The following is a 23512-nucleotide window of genomic DNA, read 5'->3' as shown; positions in this document are numbered from 1 at the left end:
TATTTACTGAACTGAGGTAAGATTTTTTTACTCTCATGAAATTGGATCTTTGGATCAAAATTCAATCTACTGCTAAGGACCCTGCACTTTTTAGATGATGTAATGGTCGAGAAGGCTCTTAACATTTCCATTGCCAGGAATACAAATGAAATTGATCTGATTATTCACCAAATGATTTTCCTTGTCAGTTTTCAGTCCTTCCCAAACAAGGGGGTCTAAGGGAATATTAAAAAGTCTCTGGGCATATGGTGTCATCTTCAACATGTTCTGCACCTGATTTCTAGGGGAATAATTCAGCCATATATCACCCTAAGATAAAATAGACATTTAATTTAATTTTAAGCATTTATTGTATAGTACCTTTTCCCCAAGGGTTTAGGTAAGAAAAATCAGACCTTGGACAAGTTAAAAAAAAAATTGGGAAAAAATGATCAATTAACAATATTAGAACTATCCTCTTTTAATAATCTGATACTCAATCAATTTGCATTTACTCCCAGCAATCAAATACCCCATTAGTACATATGAGGAATACAGGTGAAAAACTTTGGAATAGGCAATAGAGGGATTTGTGAGCACTGGAAAGTTGCTTAACCTGTTGGTACCTCTAGCAACCAAGATTATAAACTGCAAGAGTTAATGCTTATACATTAGTAACGGAAATCCCTCACCAGGAATTCCCAATGCTGATGAAATAACAGGTCAATTCCTCTCCAAAAGGAGGGGAAAACCCCTCAAAGCAAAATAGTCAACTTCAAAATACACAAGTATTGCACTAGGATAGCTAGTTTTTCCTCTCACTTTTATCTTTCAGTCTATTGTTAGGGATCCTATCTTAGTGCAGCTACAGCTACGTTCATCAAGGCTAAATTTATACTCTTAGTGATTCAAGGTAGAGAAGAGAAATCCCGTCCAATCTTCCAACTAATAGTGGTTCGCAGAATATTCTACGACACTTTGCCATTTGGCAAATAATCAGCCCAGTTTCATTCACCAAACTAATGATGACACTAAAGAGTTCTAAAATGTATCTCCTGGATTTACAAACATATGATGGTAGAAAGTTGTGTTCATATATAGAAAGAATCAGGGAGTCTTTTCATGGTGACAAAATGGGGAAGAAAGGAAGGGACATGCTCTGTATGTGTCCAGAGATATCTGTGGAGAAGAGCTTGAAGTGGGACCCAGGTAGAAATGTTGCCATTTCTTATCTGAGGCTTTTCAACCATGGAGGAACTAAATTTGTTATTTTCTCCAAGAAATGTAACATCTCTATCTAGTGAAAATGAAAGTGTTTCTCATTTTCCTTCTTCACAAGGTGAAGGATAGGGAAATGAGACAATTCCAAATAACATAGAAAAGGGAACATAAAAAGCTATAGCAGACAAAGATGAGTAAGTCCACAATGGTATGGGAAATGGAGGCTAAGGAAGAGGGAAAGTGTACCCTGAAAAAGTCCCAAAGAACACCCCCAATTTCACGTAAGTAATATATAACCTTCGGTATATAACATTCAGTAAATATATAACCTCTGTAACACTGACAATAGGAATGAGACTGAAATAGCAAAGTCTAACCAAAATTCTGATTATGGGAATGGACAGGGTCAAGTGACTCAACATAGAATTTTTTTCCAGAAATTTTTTATTTCTATTTTCTTTTAAAAATGTAGATTGTTTTTTACTCCACTTTCTCAAAGGAGGATGACCTCATTTTTTTTTAAAGAGGAAATCATTATTAATTTTCCTGAGTCCTCTTTCCCACCAGAACCAGTGGGACCACATATAAAGTCTGAGGTCCAATGGAACCATGCTACTTACCTACCTCTTGACAGAGAAATGATGTCTCAAGAATGAGAAATTTAATTGTGGATATAGCCAATACAGCAATTTGTTTGTTTGACAAAGCACGTTATACAATTTTTTTTTCTTTTTTAAAATTGGGTAGGGGAGGGGGGAGATAATGGGAAGAAAAAATTTTTGTTAATTAAAAAAAAATTAACCCGAGATCTAGTTTGTTTGTTTTTAACAAAATCATAAATCAGTTCTAAGGTCCAGATAGATTTTTATCTTGGATTCACAACTCTATCCATTAAAGAAACAATAAAATAATGTTAAAATTCCAGCCTTGACTAGACTTTTGGGGAACCAATCTCTTAAGGGAAGAAAATTAAAGGGGAAGTAAAATGATACTGCTATCTCATCCAAAGTTAACATTTTCACTCAACTTGTGCAGAGGCAGGAAGCCTTACTTCCAAGACCAGGAAGAAAGGATATATGCCAATAAGGCATAAATGAAGGTATTACAATGACAAAGACAGCCCTTTGTAGAGACAGTGAAAACATATATTTGAGCTAAGCCACAGAAAGCCTGTCCAAGGATGTGTAGCTGAATGGTGCACTAGGAACACTTGACTCTTTCCCTCAATTTGTTTCCAGAGGCAGCATTTCTTGGCAAAGCTTTCTTTCAATCCAAAAAGTTTACATAAAGTGCAAATAAGATTTGTTCCCTCCCCTATGTTTGTTTCCATGTTCATCATCTTTACAATGGGTGGAGCCCAAAAGTCATCTGCTAAACTTGCTGAACAGGTCACTGCTCAACTGTATTTCTGGAGTCGGCAAGTCTTCAAGTTCTTCCAAAGTCACAGAGAGTATCTGGAGATGAATAGAGTCCCGGCAGAAGAATGCAGAGTACCACAGGCAAGATAAGAGACATGAATGGTGCATTTGTAGGAAAGGGTATCTTTCCCACAAGTCAACGAAGAGGACATCTTTGGATCTTGTCGCTTGCAGAGACAGTGTTTGTGAAAGGAACAGTGCCAGCTGATCTCCAGGTCAGTCCTCACTTCGGGAGGTTTCTGTTTTCCCTGTGTTGGTGACAGAAACAAGAATTGAGGATTAGGAAACCGGATTCTAACTCAGTTAGATGGAAGGAAAAGGACTAAAAGTATACAGATTAACCTATGTAACCTGTGTTAACAAGATGTTTCAAGCTTCAAAACCAAACCAAACAAAAACACAAGTACCTGTGATAGGATCATTCTTACAGGATATTTGTACAACTAACTGATCACTAAAGCAAATATTAAGTTAAGTGTCTTCCAGTCAATTTTTTTAAACATGAAGGTACTCTAATTTTTTTTTTCCTGAAGTGGTATTTAACTCAACAAACATTTATTAAGCACCTATTATATTCCTGGTACTGTGCTAGGTTCTGAGGAAATAGAAATTAAAAACAAACCCTATTTTAAAGGAGTTTGTAGGAAAAGGCCAAGCTCTGAGGTCTGCATAATAAATGTAAATTATCCTTATCTCCCCTTTTATTCCTACAACCAGCATTTTTAGTTAGATCTTGCTACCTCAGTCTCTCTCCAGTTGTCCATGTTACAGAGGCCATACATTTACCCCCAGCTTTAATTATGAAATATTATGACTGTACAAGGGGATACTTTCCCTCACCCTAAGTCTCTACTGTGGCCATTCTTTACCCTTCTCTGGGACATGTTCTCTGTCCCTTTTATAATTTAAGTAATATCCTCTCTCATTTTCCTACCCATACTCATAGAGAAGATGAAATTAGAAAAAAATATTAGACTTCTAGGAGAGAAAAATCATAAGCTTAACTTTGCTTTAACTGATGGTTGAAAAGTCTCAGATAAGTGTTGCTACCATTTCTTATTTGAACTGTTTTCTACAGGTGTACTGTAAGGATCTAATAAGTTTATGCTTTATAATTCATAAAACACAATAAGAATATGAAACACTATTATAAAAATGTCATTATAAACTATACTGAGTAAGAGGAGAGCTATAATTGTTTTTGATATCATATAAGCAAAAGTAATGTTTGTTTGTTTTTTTAAATAAAAATGCCCACGACACCTTTTCTTTGGAGAAATTTGCAAGACCTACCAATTAAATTCCTGAATTTCTTTTTGGCTTCTGCTCTTTCCTCTGCATCAAAGTACCAAACAGTCATAGCATATCTGTGAAAAACAAGGAAAATGAGGTTTAGATGAAAAGTGGGGGAAAATGAGGAAACAATATTCACATATTTTGAAACAAACATTAAAGTGTTTTCTTTCAATATAAAAGGACTGTTCTAATTATGCATTAAAAAGACATTTTTAGGTTTACTTATATTTATTTACTATCACAGATTTAAAATTCTCAATCCTGCTTCTGATTTAGTACTGATAAAAGGCAAGTTTGCTCTATAATTTCCCTCTCAAACCATAATGGAATAGCCTATCATGACCAAAAGTGCTTTCAATTTCTGAGAGTATAGTTTAAGAACCATTTTCCTATCATTTCTACATCATCATTTTCCCAAAAGGACTTACAAATTATTTTTTATTGGTTTGTTTCCAGGTTAGTGGTGGTCCAAGGCATTTACTAGTTATTTGTGGAAAGCACATTAGACTGCTAAGAGTCAGGAGAGCTGGGTTTTTATCCTTGGCTCTGCAATAACATATTGTGTAAAACATGAACATATCAACCTATCACTAAAGGAGAAGGAAGTCTGATTCTCCTCTCTAATCCAAGTTGAAGCCCAAGAATACTGTTATCATTTAATTTTCTTGGGCCTCTATTTCTTCATATGTAAAAAGGGGAAGGTTGGGCTAACATAGCATGTCTTTTGCTTAAATGTTTATCTTTGATATAAATCTAAGATTTGGGGGTTGTGATGGTTAAATAAATAAAAATGCAATAAAATGTATAAAATAAAAATGTTAAGTAAACTAAAGTAAGTTTTTGTAAAAAACTTTACATTTGGTATTCCTTTTAGGCTGATTTGTCTTTGTTCCCCAAATAAGAGGCAGGGGTTGGGAGTGGAATTAGAGGGAAGCTAATTTTAGCTAATTTTAAATAGCAGAATTAATGAAAACTTTAAATTGAAAGCTATAGTTTCCTCAAACCTATATATCCAAGATTTTCCCTTTAAACACATCCAGTAAAAGAAAATAACTACAGTGTGATAAACCACTCAAGGTTACACTGGAGGCCAAGTCAGGGCTCAATTTTCTTCATTTGCAAAATGAGAGTTGAGGGTCAGGAGGAAGAAGGTTGGACTATTTATCTAAAGTCCTTTTCCTGCTTTATTTAAAAAAAAATCATGTAATCCTGTTCAGAAATGATGATTTGGTTATTCGAGAAAAACTTTCCTTAAGGATATTTGTCATTCTCCATGTTTTACCTCATAGCATAGGAAGGCTGTACTTCATGTGGGTTCCTACGATCTGACCAGAAGAAGAGTAGTCTGTCAAAAATAGGTTCCACATCTGCTATAAAGGACTTTCCTTCTGGGAATATCCGAAGAATACCACCATGTAACTGAAAAACACAATATAGATTATTTCCTGAGTACAGATATAATTCCCCAGCTGGGATGAACATATTAGCTTATTACTGATGAGGAAAAGCTTCCTATTCTAATCTAAACTGGAGCCCACATGAGAGTACATGCGTACATACACATTCTCCACTAGAATGCCACAGCGTTTGCCTATTTGTGATCTTGGCTATATCTTTTTGTCTTACCGTATCAGACACTGAGTGGCAATATTATAAATTACTCATTGACATGAGCTAACAGATAAAATATTTTGAGACTCCTTGACCTCAAAATGTAGAACTGTTTGAAGACCCTGGTCTTTTCATTCAGTCTGTTTTTCTTGCTGGTTTAAAGCTTCTCTGGCCCCCTAAACAAACACTTTACAACTTCTCTGAGCAGTCTATGTCTGATCCCCCCAACTGACAGGAAGTAAAGATGCCGAAGATTCAGAAGCCAAGTTAGTTGGAATAATTCCCTCATTTCCCAAACTACTAAATCGTTCTTGAATTTTTAAAAATACCTCAATTCATATGCATCCATTTTTAAATCTGGATAAGCATATACATACATTGGAGAATATATAAAATGAACCAAGACTCCCCTGGAGTTCATACCCATAGTAAATCATGGCAAATGGTCACTGGGTGATGAGATATTTCATTCTGTGTGGAAAATTCTCTCTGGGGGATGCTTTTATATCTTAGAGCATCAGTTTTGTGCAATTCTCTCAATATTGCTGCTAGGAGAAAAAGTGTATTTTGTTGCTACTAATTGGGTTTCGGCAGTCTAAGACACGTCAGCTCTGGCTAGGCGAAAAGTTTGATTCCTCTGCTCTGAAAGACAAGTAATTGAGGGTGGGACCTTTGGGGGCTGGGGTTTCTAATTCAGGTTTACAACTGTTATTTTCATCTTAACTTCTTTAGTCTATCTACCTTTAAGGAAGGGAGAATAGGAGATAATCTATCCCAAAATACTATGGGAAGACCCTCAGCAGCAGATAATAATAATAATTTTATTATTTTCAAAGTTTTTTCTACTTCTAAATTATAGGAATTCCCCCCTCCAACCAAATTCTTAGCAAAATCCTCTCCTGTGCCCAAATCTCAATGTACATCATCCAAAGAGTCCCCCAAATACCTTGGAATCCCAGTTCTTGTTCAGATAATAGATACAGGTGATACAGCGTCCATCTCCATTGGGGTTGTCCACGTGTCGAACATAACCAGTCCCATTCCCAGGATAGCAAGCCACCATAGCCTAATAAATAGATCAGAAAGAGAAGAGCATTTATTAAGAGCTTGCAGTATACTCAGTGCTAACCTAATCACTAAAGATACAGTTAAAAATTGAACAAGACAGTCTTTCCCTTCAAGGAACTTAAATTCATATGGAGAAAGACAACATATAAAGGGGAGATGGAGAGCTGGGAAAGGAGGATGGTAATAGAGTATATACAATAACACTGAAAAACCCAGTTATACAACCTAATGTTCTCCAAACAGAATTCTATTAATATAAGATGACTCAGTTTGGACTCTGGGGACACCTTGTATATTATATTTATACTTCTGTTACATACGGCAGTTTTTGGTCACAATAACTTACTGTTCTTCAAAATTCTCCTTTGTTTGAGAGTTTGCAGCATTAAAAAAAAATCCAAATATTTTTATGCCCATTTTGCAGAACACTATTTTCTTTTCAGTTGATGATCTTGGAAGGAAGTCAAGGACTGATACACCCAGGTGAGCAAGCAATACTGTATTAGGCCTACAAAGGTCAAGGTCTTCGGCATTCTAGAAAGTTCAGGTGGTAAGAATGTTGCATTTGAGAGACAAAACAAGGTGAAACTATCATCCTGAAGTCATGCGAACCTGGTATGCATCAGGCAAAGGTGCTTCTGGAAATTGCAATTCTGATATCATTCATGTTTTTTTTATGGGTTTCCTAATTTTAAGAATAACTTCTAAAGAAGAGTCACTGCACAGAAACTGACCAAGAACAGTCTGATATGCTAGGGAAAAAAATACAGGATTTAAAGTCAGAACACTTGTGTCAAATCACATGTTCATTATTAATAGCTATACCTTTCAATAAGAATTGAGCCTCAATTTCCTCATCTGTAAAATGAAAGATAATAATGGTACTATATCCTGGCTCCTGGGATTGAAGATCAACTAAAATAAATGTACATAAGCACTTGAAGGGTGACTAGAGAAAAGATAGGATAGAGAAAGAAAAGTAAATCCTTGTTAAATGTTGTCCTTTTTTAATTAATTATTTTTTTTGGGTAAAACATTGTACAAATGGATAAAAGTCTTTAGGGAAGCAAAAGTGAAGGGAGTACTGAGCCTGAATCAGGAAGACTCAAATTCCTGAATTCAAATCTGGCCTCAGACACTTACTAGCTGTGTGACCATGGGCAAGTCACTTTACCCTGTTTGCCTCAGTTTCCTCATCTGTTAAATGAGCTGGAGAAGAAAATGGGAAAACACTCTAATACCTTTGCCAAGAAAACCCCAAATAAAGTTGTGAAGTGTCAAAGGTGACTAAAATAATGACAAAACAAAATTCTGAATAGGTCTCAAGATGGGGGAAAAGTGAGATAAGAAAGCCAGGGGCAATGCATTCAGTTGGCAGCAAAGACATACAAATATATGACAGGTTCACAAATCCAGACCTGGAAGGGATCTCAGAGGTCATCTAGCCATCTTCTCCCCTTAGTTTAAAGGGAAACAGACCAGGAAGAGCAGAGAGCAGAGAGGAGACTCAGCTCAGATTTTATGATTGTGTATTTGAAACTTTCCTCATTTTTTTTAAAGGTCTAAGCATATTTCCACATTTATCTTGCTTATACAAAAAAAATCAGAACAAAAAGGGGATAAAGAGAAAAATAAACAAGCAAGCAAATAACAACAACAAAAAGTTAAAAATACTATACTGTGATTTACATTCAATCCTCAGATTTCTCTCTCTGAATGAGGATGGCTCTCATAAGTCTATTGGAATTGCCCTGAATTACCTCATCCATTGTTGTCTTTTCCTCATTCTTTCCACAATTTCTCCCAAGCACTCCAAGTCACAGGACTAACCACATGACAAATCAAACATCTGAAACCACATTATTTTTTTCTTGCTAATCATTTTCAGAAAGTTAAGAGGCTTCTGGTTCTCTTCCGGCAGAGCCATGGAAGAGAACCAGAAGCCAAGTACCAAACCCAAGGTGAATTGCTAGACAACATATGCTTAATGATAGAACATTTGTTGAGGAAGAGGGCAAAAAGATTTTGCTAAGATTCATACTTGTTCTTTATGGTATTTTAAAATTAATTTCTTACTCTGAACATAACATACATCAGCCAAAAAGAACATTTTCAAATATAGAGCAGAATTGTACATGTAACTGTAAATCTCTATACAGATTAATAAACTTTCTTTTTCCTTTAGTATATTGCAGTATACATTCAACTTGTAATTTCAAATCTTCTTGATCATTTTCTTCTGCTCTCTTTTGTACATTTTTAAAGATGTAGACTTTTTATGACTTTTCCATTTTCTCTTCCTCTATTCCTTCCCTCCTTTTTCTTTTCTTCTTTCTTTTTCTTTCCCTTTTCTTCCTTCCTTTCTTTTTCTTTATTTTTTCTCTCTCCCTTTTTCCTTTTTTTCCTTTCCTTCTCTCCTTCCTTTTTTTCCTTCTTTTTTCTCTTCTTTCCTCCTTTCCTTTTTTCCTCTCTCTTTTCTTCCTTACATTCTTCCTTTTTTTTCTGCAAACCTATCAGTACAGTAATGCCCTTACTCTCATTGAAAAAGAAAAGGAATAAAAAAAACCTTTGTAACCAATTGGCATAGTCAAGGAAGACTTCCCCACATGAGCTGTTTCTGAAAATGTTCAAGGTGCATATCATCTCATGCACAGGTTATACATCCTGAATCGGGGAAGTAGATTAGTAACACGAGCTGAAGTCCTTTTCTTCCTTAATTCCTATCCAGCGATATCAGTAGTTGCAAAACCTGAGCACATACATTTAGCAGGATCTTCAGATTACATTTCCTGACAAATGAAATCTTACCATCACTGGGACAATGGCCAAAAGTATGCTCAAGGTACAGAAAGGACATGAGCACAGTCTATCCAATCATTTCTATTGAAAGTACTAGGGAAAGCATGGGCTGGCCCGACTTCCGCTACTCTTGTTCTAACTGGAGTAAAAGTAGGTGATAATTTTGGCTTGAATGCAAACTACAATACAAGAAATTGAATGTATTATTTCACAATACCATCTCATTTTAGAAAGAGTAAGGGGATCTAATGATAGCTAACATAAGAGCTTTACAATTATTATTTCATTTGATTCTTATAACAACCCTAGGTGGGGGAAGTAAATGCTAATTATTATCTTCATTTTAAGGATTTGGAAAGTGAGGCAGACAGAGGTTAAGTGACTTGCCCAGCTTAACAGAGCTAGTAAAGATCTGCGGTTAGCTTTGAACTCAGGTGGTCTTGATTCCAGGTCAGGTATTCTATCAATGCACCATAAGGGCTTTATTACCATTTTATTTAATGTCCTTTTAATTTTGTTAATCCAATAAACCTTTAGTTGCTCTTTGTAATATTCAGCATTTTAAAATGAATTTTAAACTATCATGAAGATAGTTTGTACAAGGTTGTAAAGTAACATAGGCAGCTTGGTGACATCATAATACACAGAGTAGTGGGTCTAGAGTCAGGAAGACTCATCTTCCCTTGTTCAAATATGGCCTCAGCCACTTCCTAGATATGTGATCCTGGCCAAATCACTTAACCCTGTTTGCTTCAGATCCTTGTAGCAAATAGTAAACCACTCCACTATCTTTGGGGAGAAAAAATCCAAATAAGTCATGAAAAATAAGACTTTAAAAATGACATTGTCAGGCTTTGAATCCAGATCCCTGACTCCAAATCCAAAGTTCTTTGCATTGCATGTGACTGTGGGCTTTGAAAAGCAAAAACAAAATTCCTAGTAACACAAGAAGTTTAAACTGCCAGCCCTTTCAGAAAATCCTTGTGCAGATTTCAAAGTACCCCCCTCAGTGAAGAATAAAGTCCGTATTTCCCATGAAGGCTCCCAGCCTTAGTTAATAGTGCTAGAAGAATAAACTACTGTCCAAAAGCAATCCCCTATAAATCACAGCAATGGCCCATGAGCCAGAACTCTTTGATCTCTCATTCACGCTCAACATAGAACAAACATATGTTTTGAGTCACATACACACAGCTAACAATCACAATTCGTGTGTACAATAGTCACTTATCAAGCTCCACTGAGGCAAAGATCCTAGATTCTAATTATTAGCTGTGGAATAAAGCTGGGTAAAGACTTCTGGGCTTTAGTGTGCTCACCTGTAAAATGAAACAATTGGACCAGATGATTCCTAAAATCAGCTCTAAATCTTAGGACCATTCTATAACCAATTTGGGGGGAGGGGTGTCTCTGCTTTCTTGGAATTTCTAACAAAATCTTTGAACCCAAAAAGGCAATGGAACATGGAGTTACCTGTAGACTAGTGGGTATCATGGGAATTTAATACCTCTTTCCAATAGGTAAGAATTTAGGACCTATGTAAATGAATGTTTTGTAAGATGGCTTGAGGTTTGTAAAAAGTCATACAGTATTGTCTGTGTTTCTTTCTTTAAAAATGCCTCAATGATCTACTTTCTTTGAATTGGGTGTGGAGAGGAGACAATCCTATTGAATAAACCTAAAAAGGAAAAGTGATATGTGAGTGAAACAAGCAGAATCAGGAATACACAATAACAGCAAGAATGTGTGATCATCAATGAAAGACTTGGTTCTTCATAATGGTTTAATGATACAAGGCAATCCCAATAGACTCTGGACAGAAAATGTCATCTACATCCAGAAAAAGAAATAAGAAGACTGCAATGTATATTCACTTTTTTTTCTGTTTTTTTTTAATCTCTCCTGTGGTTTTTCCCTTTTGCCCTGATTTTTTCTCTTTCATCATGATTTCATAAAGCAATGCATGCTAAAAAATAAACAAACAAATTAATTAAATAAATGAGGAGCAAATAAATAAATAAATGGATGGCTGGGCGGGAAAGTAAATAAATAAATAGACAAGCAAGTGAAAAATAAATAGATAGATAAAAGGAAAAAGAAAGTGATAGGTAAAATAGAACAGCTACTTCTTACCTCTGGAAGACAGCTATTATTTTAAGAATTTTTCTTTTGACAATCTTGGTGCTAGATTTCAACAATTTAAGGGCTCTTATATTTCACTAATGTAGATATTACCTCTTCAATACCTCGACCCTTTAATTACAGAGATTCTTAAGCTGAAGGTCTGCGACCTTTTTCTTTAATAACTATATTTTAATATGATTGAATAATTATTTTCTCATGTAATCCTAGGCATTTTATTTTATGCAGTTAAAAACATTATTCTGAGAAAGAACCTATAGGCTTCTGCCAAACAAAACACAACACAAAAAAAGGTTAAAAACCCTTGCCGTGGTAAATCATTTGAGGACTTGCTTTGGTTAAATAATGATCAGAAATCATAATCACCCACCATAATTATTACAATTATATTATAGGATCTAATCTAGACTGAAAAACTGAAACATAACATCTCCTACACTCTAATTTTAATGGGAAGAGAAAAGTTACAAATCTTTTGAAGAAATTTATGTGCAATCAGAACATCCCCCATCACCACTGAAAAGTTTGCAATTGCCAGTGCCAGTGTATGGGGAAATAGAAATGTAAGTTATACAAGCACACACACATACACACACACACACACACACACACACACACACACACACACAGTATTTTATTTTTTTTCCCAATTACATGTAAAGATAGTTTTTAACATTCACCCCTTTTTCCTCCCCTCTCACCAAGAAGGCAAGCAATCTGATACAGGTTGTACATGTGCACTCCAAATGGGATGCTCTTTATGTAACTCTTGGCTTTTTCAGACTACAAAGAACTAGCATGCTACAGAACATAACATTTTGGCTAAATTTCCATGAGTCTTATGGGAAGAGAGAGGAAGTTCCTAGAAACAGTAATTACAAAGGTAAAATATTCATGCTTTCTGGCTAGCACCTGATGTTATTTAACTAAAGCTTAACAAAGAAAGGAAATCATTGTGAGCCTCCTAGAGCCTGTCGAAACTATATCCAATTTTATCAGGGTTGCCTGGCTCAGTGCCATAAGAGATATAGGTCTGAATTCCCAGCTATTTGCCTGGAATTCCCAATATGTTCTAAAGTGACCTGACAAGTCCAAACAAGCAGCCTCCACATTATTTTTATAACTGACCAAGGTAGGTGCCAACTTGCTGCACGAGGCCACTACAAATCCCGGAAGCTGAACAGGTCAACCAAGTTGCTATCTTCGCCTCCCTGAGCTGGGTGTGGGAGTGGGGAAGCATAGGAAGCTATGGAGAAGACAGCTTCAGGACAATAAGTCTTGCCAAAGTGTCTGAATTTCTGTGAGACAAATGTGCAAAGCAATACTCAAGGATGCTATTGAATTTTTAGTTTCCCCAAATCCCTGGCTAAACCTCTTGAAATCGACTTAAATAGTGAAATTTTCATGTTGATTTTTAACTATAGCATTTGATTTTAGGAAACTCCTCTCTGGAACTTTTAGTTTTAGCAAGTTTCCTGGGATCCGGTGAGGTGAAGAACTTGTGCAGAATTCAGTTAAAATGACCCTTAAACCATCTCCCTACCATACTTTCTCAGCTCTGAGTTATCACTGCTATCTACCCCTTCATTGGGGCACTGGACTCTCCCTCTAGAAATATGATGAGTATGTTCCAAATACTCCTCTCTTATACTTCCTAGCTATCTCTACATCATGTTGTCTACATTGTATCCATCATCCTCATCTCCTTCCTATGAAACCCCAAAGACCATCCATAGGAAAGTTGGTACAGGGAGGTAAGCTTTTGCCTTATCTTGCCCAGAATCATCTCCCTGGCTATTTCCATACTATTTCTTACTCCATTTGCTTCTCCCTCTTCACCTCCCCCCTCAGCTCACCTTTATGGATTTTCTTCTCCCAATAAAAGGTAAATCCCTTAGTGCAGGATTTATCTTTTATTTGTATCTTCAATGTTTTGGCATAGTGCCTGGCATATAGTAGGTACTTAATAAATGCTTTCTCCATCTTTGTTAGAGATGAGATTTGAACCCAGGTTTTCTTCACTTCTCAAAGTAGCTTTCTATGACTAAGCCATAACTTTAATTAGGAAGTATAAGATCTGGGACAACTTCCTTGTGATACAATATGCTTCCAGTCTATAACTGTAAGGACCTTTGACCAAATCTCTTAGAAAACAGCTACACAGTTGAATCCATGGCCATGGCCTCCTCTTCTTTGTGGCTGAACCAGGACACCAACCACAGAGTTCAGGAACCCTAAATAGGGCATAGAACCATAGGAGTGCACTCAGAAGAGGCTTCGGAGACCATCTGCTCCAACAGCTTTATTTTACAGATAAGGAAACAGGCTATCCAATTCAGAGTCAGTATCAAGGCTGAATCATAGCCCCCCTCAGGTGTCCATCCAGGATGTCAAACACTACAAAGGGTGAACATTCCCAAACTGACATTATGGGATGAAGGTATACAAGAAAATGTAACCTGAGGAAAGCTGAGGAAGAAATAGCTTGGAGGCTACCCTCTGTATTCCCACCAGGAAACCAAGTTCCAGGTTTAATAGAAAGGAAGAAATTGGAGTTGAGGCACACTACCAAAACACAAACATCTTATTTCTTCCTAGCCCCCAGTTCAAACCAATTCATGAAACACTTAGCCCGTTTAATTGTGCCCTTTGGAAACTCCCATCTGTTGGACTCCCCTCAAGCTTGTAAGCCAACATTTCTTCTACCTCCTGGTTTATAAGGGATATCGGACCTCTTGTAGCATTATCTACTAGTACCCTCATCTTCAATCAATCAATTCATTAACCAACAAACACTTATTAAGTGCAAACTATGTGGCACTGGGCTAGGAGATAGGGAATGGGCAGAAGGAGCCCTAACGGAGAGTACAACTAACTGAATGGAGGAAACAAGATGCAGATGCAAAGAAATATAGACAAAGCAAACTATATAGAGGATAAAGAGAAAATAATTAACAGAGGGAAAGCATTGGAATTAAGAGGGCTTGGAGAAAATTTTCTGTGGAAGGTGAGATTTTAGTTGAGACTTAAAGTAAGCCAGGGAGGTCAGTCGCAGTCAATATTCTAAGAGGAGGAGGAGTATTCAAGGCATGTGGGACAGCCAGAGAGAATGCCTGCAACTGAGAGATGGAATGTGTTGTTTGTGGAACAGATAGTTCCTTTCCCTATCCCTAACTCAAAGGGTCATACAAAATAGATTCAAGATAACCTTGGGGAGAAAGGGCATTTGGTGCTGAAGAGGATCAGAAAAGGACTTAGAAAAAGGTAGCACTTGGTAAATCTAGAAGAGAAACAAGGATTTCCAAAGTGAAATGAGGAAAAAGTACATTTCAGGCATGGAGATAACAAAGTGCAATAATGAATGGCAAGGAGATAGAAATGAATACAAAACTTTTCTGTTTGAAATGTGATTATTCCAAATGTTTGGAAATATAAGGAATGACTACAATAAAAAGGGAGAGATGAGGTATGACAATTTTGGAGGAAAAGCAAATTATGTCTCTTTTCATCATCATACTTTAAATGTTTACAATGCACCTTTTGAATATAGTTTGGATTTTATCAAGCTCAGGTACTAAGGCTCTTTTAAAAGAAATTTTTAAATTAAATAACTAAACTGTCATGAGTAACAGAAGACCTGAAAGAGGCAAGATCTTTTAATGGCAAATAAAACCACAATATTAATGTCAGTTATTTTCCATTTGACTAATGTCAAGAGGGGAGGAAAAAGGGATGAAAAGAAATTCTTTGCAAGGGCAAGCAACTTAAACTTAGACCTAGAGGGAAAATGAAAGGAAATGTATATATAGTAAGTTTCTTCTTACCCTTCTTTCTCTTCCTTCTATGTTCCCATTGAATTCAGTATTTTCTCTTGTCTTCACAACAGATACATAGTTCTACTAAGGCTAGTAAAGCATGGGAGTGATTTTTGAGGGCTAATGGGGAAGGTATGTGTCGTTTCTGAGATTTCACATAGCAGGTAACAGATACAAGAATTGTCTGACATCTGATAATTATTTCCCAAACATAATCAATACATGATGAAGTAAAAAACCAAAATGTAAATATGATAATTAATGAAAACTACTCATAACTTAACAGCTGCTTTAGTTCAAATATTTTAATGTTCACTTTAAAAAAAAGATTTTTGTTTAATATTTGTATTTTTCCCAGTTACATGAAAAACAATTTTTTACATTTGTTTTTAAAACTTTGAGTTCCAGATTCTCTCACTTCCTCCTCACAATTGAGAAGACATATGTGAAGTTAGGCAAACATTTCCACAAAAGTCATGTTGTGAAAGAAAACATAGATCTCCCCCATCCCCCCCCCCCAAAAAAAAAACCCTTAAGAAAAATAAAGCTTAAACAAAAGTATGCTTCAGTCTATATTCAGACATAATCAGATCTTTCTCTGGGTATGAATAGCATTTTTTATCATAAGTTCTTCAGAAAAGTCTTGGATCATTGTACTACTGAGAATAGCAAAGTCATGTACAACTGATTCCTCAACATTGCTATTACTTTGCACCCAGTACATTTCACTTTGTTTGAGTCATAGAGAGCTTTCTAGGTTTTTCTAAAAGCATTCTGCTCATTTTAAGTTTTTTTTTTTTTTTTTAAGAGAGAAAGGCTTAACTAATTGGAGATCTCCCTCCTCGCTTCTGCTTCTTTTGAATTTTCCTTCAAGATTCAATTTGAATTCTCTTCCCCAGCACTCTCTCTATTACTGTACATGTCTCTGTCTGTCTGTCTTTCCTTCTACGATTATTCTCTCTGTCTGTATGTGACTGTCTCTGATTCTCATTCTCTTTTCCCTTCCTTTCCAACATACAGCCATACTTAGTGTTCTCTCTTAGCATTTACTTTCTGTAAATAGATTCATCTACTCTCCCTCCTCTACCTCTCCTTTCCTTTTTCTCTCTCCCTTACCCAGGAAAAAAGTTACTGGAGATCTTAAAGATCAGATACGGTTAAGATCTTTGAATGATTTGGTGATTCTGTAGCTCTACTGCTATTATTACAAGCTAGATGGAAGGTAATAGAGGAAAAATGAAGAAACAACTTATTTTAAAAAACCCACTACTGGATTAGCAAATTCTGGGTATTTAAATGAGGTTAGATGTACCTATAAAAAAGCACCAGTAGTTAGTAATGTCAGGACTGCTTGCTGGTTGAGGGAATTGAGTGTCACTCTTGGAATCAGGAAGACTCATCTTTATAAGTTCAAATCTATCTGCAGATACTTCCTAACTCCATCCTGCTGACACCATCTAGATTAGGAAAATCAAAAGGACTATGTTATTGTTTCTTTGAGAATGATGGGGGTGAACCCTGAAACTGTGTCCCCTTTAATCTGTAAAAGAAGGGTGACTGGGATGTCAGGTTCTCCCCTGGGAAAAGCATTCCTTTCCCAGACAACACCATCAACCCCATCAAGAAAATATATGCTCAGAATATCATTGCTCCTACCAAAGAATGAAATGAAAAGGGGAAAAAAAACTACCTCCAAAAAGACAAAATATTTTTTGACTAGGTATATAAAACATTGAACTTCACCATCACCCTCTTTTATTTTTAAAAGTAAATTGCTCTTTCTGTGAACACCGAAAGAAAAAAGCTTAATTTATGATCATTCAAGTCTAGTATATGGGTAGATCCACCCCCATTTGGTCCAAATATGTTCCAAGTGAGTCATGTTCACTGTAATCTTCCAGTGATACCCCCACATCACCCTTCTTCCTCCACTCTCAAATTGAACAAATTCTGGATATTTAAATTAAATTGTAGGTATGTAAGCACCATTTAACTTTTTTTTCCTTTCAAATGTCTAATGAAAAACTTTCTGGCAGCAATTCTACTGAAAATTTCTGATAAATAGACATCGAACCAAACCCAGCTCTATTTCCTCCTCCTTTTATCCTCATCCAAACACTCCTTGAAAAAAGTGCATTCATTTTCATCCAATGTAGTCAAGGGGGCAAAATGAGGAAGAGGCCCTAGCCCTTCCCTCCAGAAACCAGATCTGCAATATTCCCTTCAAAAACAATACCATTATCATCACCATTAGCAGCACCACTAATAGCAACAACCATAATAACTGGGTTTCAGTATAAAGATAAAGGGAAGTGAGAAAATAAAAACGAAAATCAGCAAGACCCCAGACAAGCGGGATTCCTAAATGCTCTGAATGTTCTACTTTTCTTGGCATTTGAATTAAATGTGTTAGGAAGTCCGAGGAAAGTTTTGGCTAAAGCACTACTGGTCTCTTGACCTCCTTCCAATTTATTCTAACGCCTTGTCTCCAGGAGTTGACCTTTTTCAGGACTTTGACTTTACCATGAACTTTCAATCCTCGGTTCAGGAGCATCCTAAGCTTCTGGACTCCAGAACTTTTCATTTAGTTTTTAATTTAAGTTTAAGATGTGGCTCAGGGGGATTCCTTTCCAAATGGCTCCAAAGCCCTACCCCCTCCTTAACTCTCCCTCGCTGTACCGCCCCCGCCTCCGCCCCCCCTTCTCTTCCAAAGAAATCCCGGAGAGCAGGAATTTTAAGAGGCCATTGTCATTACTTTCAGATTCTGGTTAATTACTTTCCTAGGAGGAGTTTCAGCTACAGCCCTCCAATTAGCAACTGTAAACAGCCGCTGCAAAATCGATTTATCAATAAAAGCTGTTTTGGTTTAGGAAGTCGGCCCCTTCGCCACAGAGGCCTGGCTTCCCGCCAGCTGGATGATGGCTTAATGACAGGGCTACGTGCAGTGCGTGAGGGTATCAGCAATCAAACACCCAACTTCGTTCCAGAGAACACAGCCGAGAGAAACTGTAGAGGGGGTGGGGAGGGCTGCGACGTCTCCACACACTCCTCCCTTCGGTTTTCACCTGCCCCTCACAGTCAACAGCCCATTAACGCTGTCGTTCACCTCATTTTATATTCTTGAAAGCCTGTCAATTCTGGGTTTCCTCAGCTTTAAGTTACGATGAAATTAGGGATTTCACCACATCCTTGTGGATTCCTCTCCTAGTTACAGAGAAATCAGAGGAATCAAAAAATTCACTCAGCGCAAGGCTCTTTTCTGAAGTTCCTCTCAGGCGACCTAGACAGTCCTGGACTTAATGCCCAGCGAGGAAACTCCCTCGACCAAAAGTAGATCAACAATTGTTCAGAAACTTGCAATTCCAGAGAAATTTGTTAAGACACCTACAAGTTGTCCCCAAACTAGTATGTCACAGATGAACTTGAACAACCCAGTCTTTGTAACTCTGAAGATGGTTTTCTTTATGCCATTCTGCCTTTTTTCACATCAATTTATTAACGAGTCTCATAAGTGAAACTTGAACAAATACCAAATTTGTTACTGAAAGAGCAAATCTATCTTAAAAACAAAAATAATGTATAGTATTGTTGATCTAAGCTGCAAGGAACAAACCCCCCAAAAGCCATTTACAACCCCCCCAAAAACTAAAGACATTTTAAAAAATAGTTTAGTGCATACTGAATTTCCCTTTAAAATTAATCTTTTAAGTTTAGGAAGGCAACTATGATAGCAATGTAATTAACAGGACTTGGGAATCACCAATTAATGGATAGATAGCTCCATTAATTGGTGATTCTCAAGTCTTGCTAACTAATATAGCTTCTTTATCAGTTTCATAGCTTTTTAGATTTTTAAATGGACTGGATTTTGAAAGTCATCCAATCTATGATTTATTTATTTTTTAGAAATGGACTAATAAATAAGGCCAGTTGTTAATTATCTCTATTATTTGATGACTCTTCTATTACCCAAATTTGTCACCATAAGATAACTTTAAGAATTCTATTTTTAAAATGCTATGTTTATACTGTGTCCTCAAAGTTAAATGCCTCTCCCAACTGTCCCTTTTCTTCTCCAAGAGTCTCTTCACTGTATGGATTAAAAAACCAGGTATGAAAAAGGATGTTTCATGATGGCATATGCCAAGTCTAGAATGGAGAAGGAATGCAACTCTAATTCTAGTCCCATGAAGAAGTTTTAAAAAGTCTTATCAAATCCAATATCTGAGTTTCTAAAGCTATTTACTAGATCAAAAGGACCTAATATTAAAAAGTTTAACTCTAGTTACATGGCACAAAAAACTTTATCTAAGACTTTCATTAATGTTATCTGCCTAAATTCTCAAAATAGGTAAATTGGCATGTTAGAATAAGCAATGACTTCCCAGTTGGGAAAGGAGCTTTTTCTAAAGTAACTACGTGAGCACAGATAAGTGATTCTTTGAGCCTGGTTTCCTCATCTGTAAAATGGAAATAATAGTTGTACTACCTACTTCCCAATGTTGTGGTGAGGAAAGTTCTCCTTGAAGTGTGAATTACTGTTATTACCACCTACTTCCTAAACTCTCCATTATGAAATTGTACCTGTTTATGTACAGTGACCAAGTCCTAAAGATAAGATGAAAATGCCTAATTGGTTGTTTCACATATTTAGAAGTCAATTAGTCCATATCCTCATTTATCAATGTCACTGGTCTTCTTTTGATAATGAAGGAAGAACAGCAAAAACAGATGACAAAACTTAAGCTAGAGCAGTTAAGGGATTTAAGATTTGCCTAAGGTTATACAAGTGGTAAAGTGAAAGAAATAAGATTTAAATCCAGGTCCTCTGCAGACTTTCCTCAGTAAAATGGATTCCTGGTCCTGTGGGAAAGATATATAACTTTCAATCTTTCAGAGGCTCTTCCAGTTGACTTGGGTAAAAGACTGATTCTGACTTTGATGCAAGGTCAGTAAAATCTTAGCTGAAAGACAAATTACTCTGGGAATTTAAATTAAGGGGCTACTGATAGAAAAAGCTAATAAACAAGTTCATGCATTCAAAAAGAAAAGCTAGTTTTTTTTTTTTTTCTTAAAGAATTAAAGGGTTAGAAATTAGACACATAATATGCTACATGTTTGACATAGGATTTACCTGATGCTTTAGACATTCTAAGAATGAAACTTCATACAGGCACAAAAATAGCTTGGGAAAAAACTTACTTATAATTTAAGTTTTGCTCAGCTAATGAAGTACTTCAAGGAAAGGCCCTTGTGTCTTATATGAAGAAAGCTCAAGTACTACCTGTTAGATATTAAAAATAAGGTATTATGTTAAGGGGCAAAGGAGCAGGACACATACCTGAAATTACCTGAATTAAGACAACTGAAACTGAAGCACTGATGTCAGAGGATTCCTGGGGGAAATGACACCTGAAATGGGTTTTGCAATGAAGTATTTCAACAGATAAAAATCTCACAGAGGGGGGAAAGGCAGGAAGGAGACATTCTAAGCATAGGAAATAACAAGAGATGAATGGGAGAGAAAGGAGGGAAAGGGGGGAGGGATATAGTTTAACTGTGGCTGGAAAGCAGTATCCAGAAATGGAAACAAAAATCAGGCGAAAAGATAGATTAGGCAGCTATTTATTACAATAGTTGAAGTGAAAACCTAAGTGAAACTAAAAAGGAAAAGCCAAATAAGAATATTTGAAGTAGAAGGGAACTCAGTGGATGAAATATTGCCACATTACAATGGGCAGATCTTGAAAAGTTGTTGGAGAGGAAACAAAATTAGAAAGAAAAAAAAAAGCAGACGAGATGGGCAGCAACCACTAGTATTGTGAACTACCTTTCTATATGTGTGTCCTGACTCCCTCCATTGTGCATTGTGTATATTTGAAAGAGTGGGCACAAAGTGTCTGAATAAAAGGATTGCTGTTACATAGCAGAGCAGAAAGGGATCTTAAGAGGTCATCTAGTTCACCCACTCCCCCATTTTAAAGATAGGGAAACTGAGGCCCAAAGAGATAATTTGTCCAAAAAAAGCAATAATAAGTCAAAGAAGGAATTTTAATCTAGGTACACAGATTCCAAAGCCAAAGAACTGTTTCCCCTCAATATGCATTTCATGAAATATCTTTGTTTAGGGGGGGAATTCCAACTGATCAAAGTTGAAATTATGAGTTTAGAAACTGAGAAAGTGATAACATCAACATGGATAGAGAAGGTGGAGGACTAAGCAGGTTTGGGGAGAGGATAATGGATTTGGTTTTCAAATGTGGAAAAGGCAATTGAGGAAAAAAAAACAAAAACAAAAAACATTTCCAAGGGAAAGATTCACAGTAGAACTATTGGCTTGGGAGTCATCAATCAGCATAGAAATCACACCTAAAGCTATCAGAATCGAGGAGCAAAAAAGGGAGAGAGAGGACCCCAGGATAGAACTGTTGGAGGACAGGAACCATTTAAGGAATAGGAAAAGAATGAGGAAACATCATGAATATGGAAAGAGCATTAGCTGTAGAGAAATGTAGAGAAACACCTTCTCCCCCTCCCACCACCCCCTATAAACCTGGGGGCAAAATTTCTTCCTTCGCCTCAATTTTTCTTATCTGCAAAATGTGTAGGTTTCATTAGATGTAGTGTAGGTTGTTCAGTTATTTCAGTCACATCTGACTCTTTTCTTGGGATCTTTTTGGACAGAAATGCTGAAGCAATTTGCTATTTTCTTCTCCAGTTCATTCTACAGATGAGGAAACTGAGGCAAACTGGGTGAAATGACTTGCCCAGTCTCACAATTAATGCCTGAGGCTGGATTTAAACTTATTATTCCAAGTTCAGTGCGACCCACTGAGCCACTTAGCTGCCCTCTCAATAAAGTAGAAGAGATTATATTTCAGGATGCAGAGGAAAAGAGATTTAGGGATTAAAGAACATTTGGAACAGAGAATCTGATAAGAGTTCAAAGGAAATGAATACAAAGTTTTTCATGAAAGTCTGAATGAGATTAACTATCTGGTGGCTAAATTGTCTTTACCATCGTTTTACAACTCAAGCAGGATGGAAGAATAGAGGACAAAGGGGTTCAAAGTTTCAAGAAAAGAGATTATAAGAAATCACTGACCTTATTTACAGTTGAGAAGGAAATAAGGCCAAAGGAGGGCTGACAACTTGCTGATGGTGAAAGAAAGATTTCTAAAGTCATCCAGCTAGTTTAACTTTACTTTATATCAGGAAAGACTCTTCTAAGGCCTTAGTATACAAATGAATTATCTATTTTTGATATATGCTTAACTTTTCTCTTACCTTTCCTCCCAGTCCCTCTCCCCCTTATGTATACACATGTTCCAAGGACAAGTCCTATGAATTCCAATATCCTTTATTTACTTATTTTGCCGAGAGTATTTTATGTATAATTGTAACTAAGAATACTATTATTAGTTAAGTAAGTTAGTTAAGTTACTTATTATTATTATTATTAAGGTAAGACCATTTTAAGAGCGTCTTAAGTGGTCTCTCGGCATCCAATTCCTTCTGTCTCCAGTCTAGTTTTCACCTGTCAAGAGTAATCTTCCTATCACAAAAATCTGTCTATGATATTCTCCTGCTTAAGAACTTTAAGTATATTATATCCTAGAGCCTAAAAAGATCTGTACTCCTTAGGCTGTCATTCAGCATATTCCATAAGATAGCTCTAACCTAAGCTTTATTTTACGTCACATCTACTCTGTATTGCAGCCAAGTATACTCTAATTGTTCCTTGAATTCAAAATGTCCATCTCCTACTTCTCCACATTTGCAAAGGCTGTATACCCTATGGGAAAAGCTTTATAGTATAATATTTATAATAAATAAAACTTTATTATTATTATATAATAAAACTTTATAATAAGGCTTTCATAACATTCCAAAAACCAAATGTAATATTGTTTGGGAAACACTATTTATTATATTGCTTGATCCTAACTTGATGTGGCTAGATATTGTTTAACCCCCCACTGCTCCTAGAAACGCTTCAGGGGAAATCAGTGGTGAGGACCCCACTCAAAGCTTGAGTTTTGAGGCAGAACAAATTTTACTGAATGTTAATATCCCTCAAACAGAGCCTTATAAGGAAACTACCTCCCATGTGTAGCAATTTATGTGCTGATACCCCCATATATAGGTCATTCCTAGTACCCT

At 36.4% G+C, this 23512-nt stretch overlaps 1 protein-coding gene across 1 annotated transcript in view; it reads right to left on the bottom strand.

The window, feature by feature from the left end:
* Window positions 1–326: 326 nt before the first annotated feature.
* The window catches only part of EGLN3 (egl-9 family hypoxia inducible factor 3), a 35910-nt gene continuing 12724 nt past the window's right edge, over window positions 327–23512 (bottom strand). The window contains exons 2-5 of the mRNA XM_051977272.1: window positions 6472–6591; window positions 5197–5333; window positions 3912–3985; window positions 327–2866 (exon numbers count right to left, since the gene is read on the bottom strand). Of these exons, the coding sequence (XP_051833232.1) occupies window positions 2835–2866; window positions 3912–3985; window positions 5197–5333; window positions 6472–6591 (363 nt within the window). The 3' untranslated portion in view covers window positions 327–2834. The remainder of the gene's footprint in view (window positions 2867–3911; window positions 3986–5196; window positions 5334–6471; window positions 6592–23512) is intronic.

Source organism: Antechinus flavipes, chromosome 2, assembly GCF_016432865.1.
Source record: "Antechinus flavipes isolate AdamAnt ecotype Samford, QLD, Australia chromosome 2, AdamAnt_v2, whole genome shotgun sequence".
Classification (NCBI taxonomy): Eukaryota; Metazoa; Chordata; class Mammalia; order Dasyuromorphia; family Dasyuridae; genus Antechinus; species Antechinus flavipes.
Note: the sequence above shows the minus strand (reverse complement) of the source record. Positions and strands in the feature narration are given on the sequence as shown.